Source organism: Brassica napus, chromosome C9, assembly GCF_020379485.1.
Source record: "Brassica napus cultivar Da-Ae chromosome C9, Da-Ae, whole genome shotgun sequence".
Classification (NCBI taxonomy): Eukaryota; Viridiplantae; Streptophyta; class Magnoliopsida; order Brassicales; family Brassicaceae; genus Brassica; species Brassica napus.
In genome coordinates this window covers 24880018-24884595 of record NC_063452.1, presented here as the reverse complement: position 1 = coordinate 24884595, position 4578 = coordinate 24880018, and the positions used below count along the sequence as shown (strand labels likewise).

The 4578-nt window shown below is 38.2% G+C and overlaps 1 protein-coding gene across 5 annotated transcripts; it reads right to left on the bottom strand.

Moving 5' to 3' along the window:
• Window positions 1-414: 414 nt before the first annotated feature.
• Window positions 415-4324, bottom strand: LOC106416760 (agamous-like MADS-box protein AGL30). 5 transcript variants are annotated; one of them, XM_048768546.1, is made up of 13 exons: window positions 4111-4324; window positions 3019-3997; window positions 2659-2844; window positions 2519-2578; window positions 2382-2400; window positions 2224-2288; window positions 2110-2125; window positions 1952-2025; window positions 1783-1879; window positions 1618-1695; window positions 1422-1537; window positions 924-1326; window positions 415-843 (listed from the first exon to the last, which is right to left on the bottom strand). In XM_048768546.1, the coding sequence occupies exons 3-13, from the start codon at window positions 2841-2843 to the stop codon at window positions 832-834; spliced, it is 1125 nt and encodes a 374-aa protein (XP_048624503.1). In that variant the 5' UTR covers window position 2844; window positions 3019-3997; window positions 4111-4324; the 3' UTR covers window positions 415-831. The 5 variants fall into 5 exon arrangements, with proteins under 5 accessions (XP_048624503.1, XP_048624502.1, XP_048624501.1 ...); XM_048768545.1 differs by having other exon boundaries at window positions 415-849; window positions 2519-2575; window positions 4111-4320; XM_048768544.1 differs by having other exon boundaries at window positions 415-849; window positions 4111-4319.
• Window positions 4325-4578: the final 254 nt, after the last annotated feature.

Below are 4578 nucleotides of genomic sequence, written 5' to 3'. Positions count from 1 at the left end.
ATCCCCAAATTTTATGACTTTTTAACCCGAATTAACCAAAAAATCAGAACCGAATGAGATCTGTAATTATCTCAGATATTAGTCAATTCCTAACTTTGTTACCTGAACCAAAACCGAGAACCGAAAAACTGAACCGAACCGAATTAAATTTTCTAAATACTCGAACGGATCCTAAACCTGTAGAACCCGAAAACCGGAATCGAATGCACATGGCTAGTTTTACTGTTTTTCAGATCGTATCAAGTTTGGATTCGAGCCTTTCAGCTCGGGTTCGGATTTCAGGTCGGCATTTTGCCCAGCCTACAGATGCTTCTGAATGTGTCTTGCAAGATAAATATAAGCGAATACAAATAGAATTGGCTGAGACCTTCAGAAGCTTCACAGAAGATGCAATGCACAAGACAAAGCTATATGTACATATAAATGCTTCTTGTTTAAATTAATTAATAAACATTGTTTGTTTTTGTATTACAAAGAATGAAAAAAGAAAAGAAAGATACAGCTATAGTTTTGTAGGGAAGGGAAGAAGAATAGAGAGTTTTCTCATCATCTTTGGCCGTCATGGCGTTACTTTGACAGCCTCCAAAGACACATACACACACTAAAACATATCTGCCGGATAAAAAAAATCAACACAAAAACATCTATTGAAGATATAACAGCGTATTGTGTGGGGGTTGCAATCTACCAGAGTTCATTTTGCTTCTTCTTGGAACCAATTCAGAAACCTGCAAGTGCTTTGTTTTAGTTCTTGCTGCTTCTGAACAAAAAAAAAATTGGTGACTTCTTCATTGAGATGTTCTCTATCATCATTCATCAAATCTCTCTCTCTCAGTTCGGTTGCTGCATCTATTGAAGTAAGGAAACAAAAATGTGTTAGATCGTTGAGAGAAGAAAGAATGTCTCTTTCTTGTTTTCTTTACCTGAGAAAACAAGTATTCGTCCAACATGGAGATTGAGCAAGGCAAGGAGCTGCTGCTAGAACCAAACCTTGCCTGGTTGTGGTTGTTGTTGTTGTAAGTAGAAGTTCCATTTGGTTGTGGTGGTGCTTCGAAGAATCCATTCATATGATACTCTCTCTGGTTCGATGGAAGGTTAAAAACCGGAGGATGAGGAAGAGGAGGAGGATACGTTTGGTGGTGCTTAATATCATTCTGCATAATATTGGAATTGTATGGGATAATGTTATTATTAGTGCATAGCTGCGGTTTGATGTCTCCGTTGGTAGTGTTTAGTTCATCAAGAAAGCTTGTTTCTGAAGATTTCCCTGTTCCAAAGTAGCCTGGATAGCTCCCAAATGAAGAACTCGCAGAGCACTCCACTTCCCTTTAGAGTTAAATACGAAAATGATGATTCAGTAGTATTAGTCTAAGAAGAAAAATGTGAAGAGCTTTAACTAACTAACTAACTAACTAACTAACCGTTTTGGGATTGGATTGTGTTCCTCGGTGATAATGTTGGTTGTGTTGTCGCTATTAAGTATCCATGACATGGATTGAAGCTGTTGTTCTAAAGGAATCTCAATCCCATCTTGCAACTGAAAGTCAGGGATTGAATGATTCAGATTGTTTTGAGTGAGAGATGAAAAGAAGAAGAAGAATCATTTGAGTAAATTACCGAGCAGGTAGACCAATCTTTAACAAAGTTTGCGTTTTCGAGTTGCATTGCTTGTTGCTGCTGCTGTCCCAAATGTTCCTATCATCAACCAAAAGTTTTTGAGTTTTTTTTTTTTTTGCAGATGAAGTGAAGTTGAGAAGGTTTCTTTTTAAGAGCAAATGATACCTTATGCGCACGCAATTGATCAAGGGACTGCCTGACGGAAATTTCAAGCTGTCCCAAGTGGTCAACGTTGTTTATCTTATCGAGTTCTGTCCAATAACTACAGACAGTGTATCAAATATAAAGTACTAACAACAAATAATCATCAACTTCAGAAAGAACTTTTTCTTACCTTAATCTTCCATGTATCTCAGATATCCTAGCTTGCAGGATACTTGCTTGAGTACTCAAGTCCTGAGAAAAACGCTGTTTTATTAAGTTCTAGGCTTCAGCAAATCTTTCACAGAAGCGAGAAAAAGTAAAAAAAAAAAGAGTTTTAAAGTGAATTACCTCTGTTGTTGAATTACTGAAACCAGAGAAGCCAAAAAAGAAGAAGTTAAAGTTCATATAGAGAGGAGTATGAAGTTTTCTTGTAGTGTTGATAAACTGTCTTCTCCTACTCACCTCGAGGCTATAAGTTCTCGTATATTTACAGTGTGATCCAACTTTAAGAACGTTTTCTTCAAGGTCTGAGCTTTCAAAACACACACACAGTTGAATCAGTGACCAAACAAAAAGCATTCAAGAATTGGAACCAAACTTGATAGTGTGAAACAACTTACTTCAAGACTCTCAACCTTTCTGTGTTTCAAAATGCAAAAGTAAAACAGGAAACAAACAAGTGAGCAGCGACGAAAGAAACATATCGATAAGAATCTAAAGAAAGAAAGAAAGAAAGAAAGATAAACAGATGACAAACTTTTTTGTTCTTTCCTCCGGTGTTACTTGAGAAAACTTAGCAATCACCTCTTCAATGCTACTGAAAACAAAAAAAAAAAAAAAACACAAAGCAAATCAACAAACCTTAACAATCAGACAACAAAAACACGACAACATTACCTCCGTCTACCGCAACATAGCGAGGGTTTGCCGCCAGGAGAGAACATAAGAAGAATAAGATCAATGTCACAAAGAATAGATAGCTCATTAGCCTTTTTCAAGATCCCATTTTTCCTTTTAGCAAACGTTGCTTGGCGTCCGTTTGTGTTCTCTAACTTCTTTATCTTCAGTTTTACCCTTCCCATCCTGTTAATAACACACAATCTCTATAAGTAGAGGATGATCCAATGGGTTCATACATTCATAACCAGAGATCATGATTCCAGTTGTGGGTTTCAGATAAAGATCTGATGTTCTTGAAAACCCTAACTTGTTGGGTAAGGAAAAGGAAAGAGATAAAAAAAGAAAATGGAAAGTTACCTAAAGAAGCAAATTCAAACGCCAAGCGGATACTAACCATGAGGGAGATCTTAAAAAGGACCTCTCTCGAAAAACTTCGAAAGGTAGAATCAAAACCAGAGGCGGAGAGAGAGACAGAGAAGACGATGATTACATGAGACTCTGCGAAAAAAACGGTCTTCTGATAGAGCTGCTTGAGAATAGGGATCACACCATTGGAGAGACGAAGAAAAAATAAAATTAAAAATAAAATTTTAAAAAAAATTCCAAACGCTGTCGTTCGTTTAAGTGTTGTATAACTGTTATTACCATCATTCGCTAAAACGACGCCGCGTCAATGTTATCTAAACTGTTATTACCGGAAGATAAAATTAAAATTTCCGTCCAACGACGTGGTCAATGTTTTGTAACTGTTCTGGTACTACCGAAGACAATTTAAATTCCCAAGAAACGACGTCATTTCTATGTTATCTACCTGTTATAACAGGACATTTTACCCTTAAAAAGATTAAACCGTATTTCTCCGCCGTGAGAGCCAAATGTTTCGCCGGAGAAACTCCCGACACTGGAGTTCTCTTCCGTGAGAAACTTATCTATCTCCACGACCTCAACATCGACCCTCAGAAAGCTCTCCGAGTAAACCCCTCTCTCCGTGCTGCTCCCATCTCCTCCGTCGAGACTCTCCTCTCATCAACCGGACTCTCAAGACCCACCATTGGTTGAATCCTCGATATGTTCCCTGACTTGCTAACTTCCGATCCATAATCCTCGACGACATCTTACGGGTTCTTCGCTTCTTGCCCTCGACTTCTCATCTCCTCCGTAGATTTCCATCTCCGTCCGGCGTTAGCGTTTCTCAAAACGCAAGGGTTCGTCGGACGCGACATGATTACATGGCGGAACACGGTCTTGCTCGTGTCGAGTGTGGAGCGAACGCTAGTCCCCAAGAATGAGTACCTTGAAGTAGGGTTTACTTGAGAAGATGTGGCGAAGATGGTGGCTGTTGGAATTCACGCAGGTGTATAACTATTTATAAATCAATCTATGAATTCGGTTTGCCTAGATCTCATGTAAATAATGAAATAAATCTAGATCTTACGGTTTTCGATATACCTGATTAATCGCATCGGAAAGATAAATAAACCAAGTCGAAATTTCAAGCACTCCAAACGTCGTGCCTCTACCGGTATCCACACGCACACAAACTGGATCGATATGGGATGCTAGTGCCGTCGAGATCAAATCTCTAACAAGCTTGACGAACTATTCGTCCTTTTGTGGTTTAGGTTTACGTAAGATTAGCGACTGCCTAAAACTCCACACGTCACTTAATCTTATAACATGTATATAAAGACGTTGAACCTAAGTTAGGTCACACGGGATGGGCTGGACCAATTATTAGTTTGCACCCACGTCCACCCATTACGTTAATATATTAACATGCACATTATAAGATTACATAAATCATATATATATATGATTATTCATAAACCCAATATTGATTTTAATCTATATTAAAACCAACTATTATTTGATCCAGTTTGCTTAGGTGTGTGACCCTATAGGATCATATAATATCAG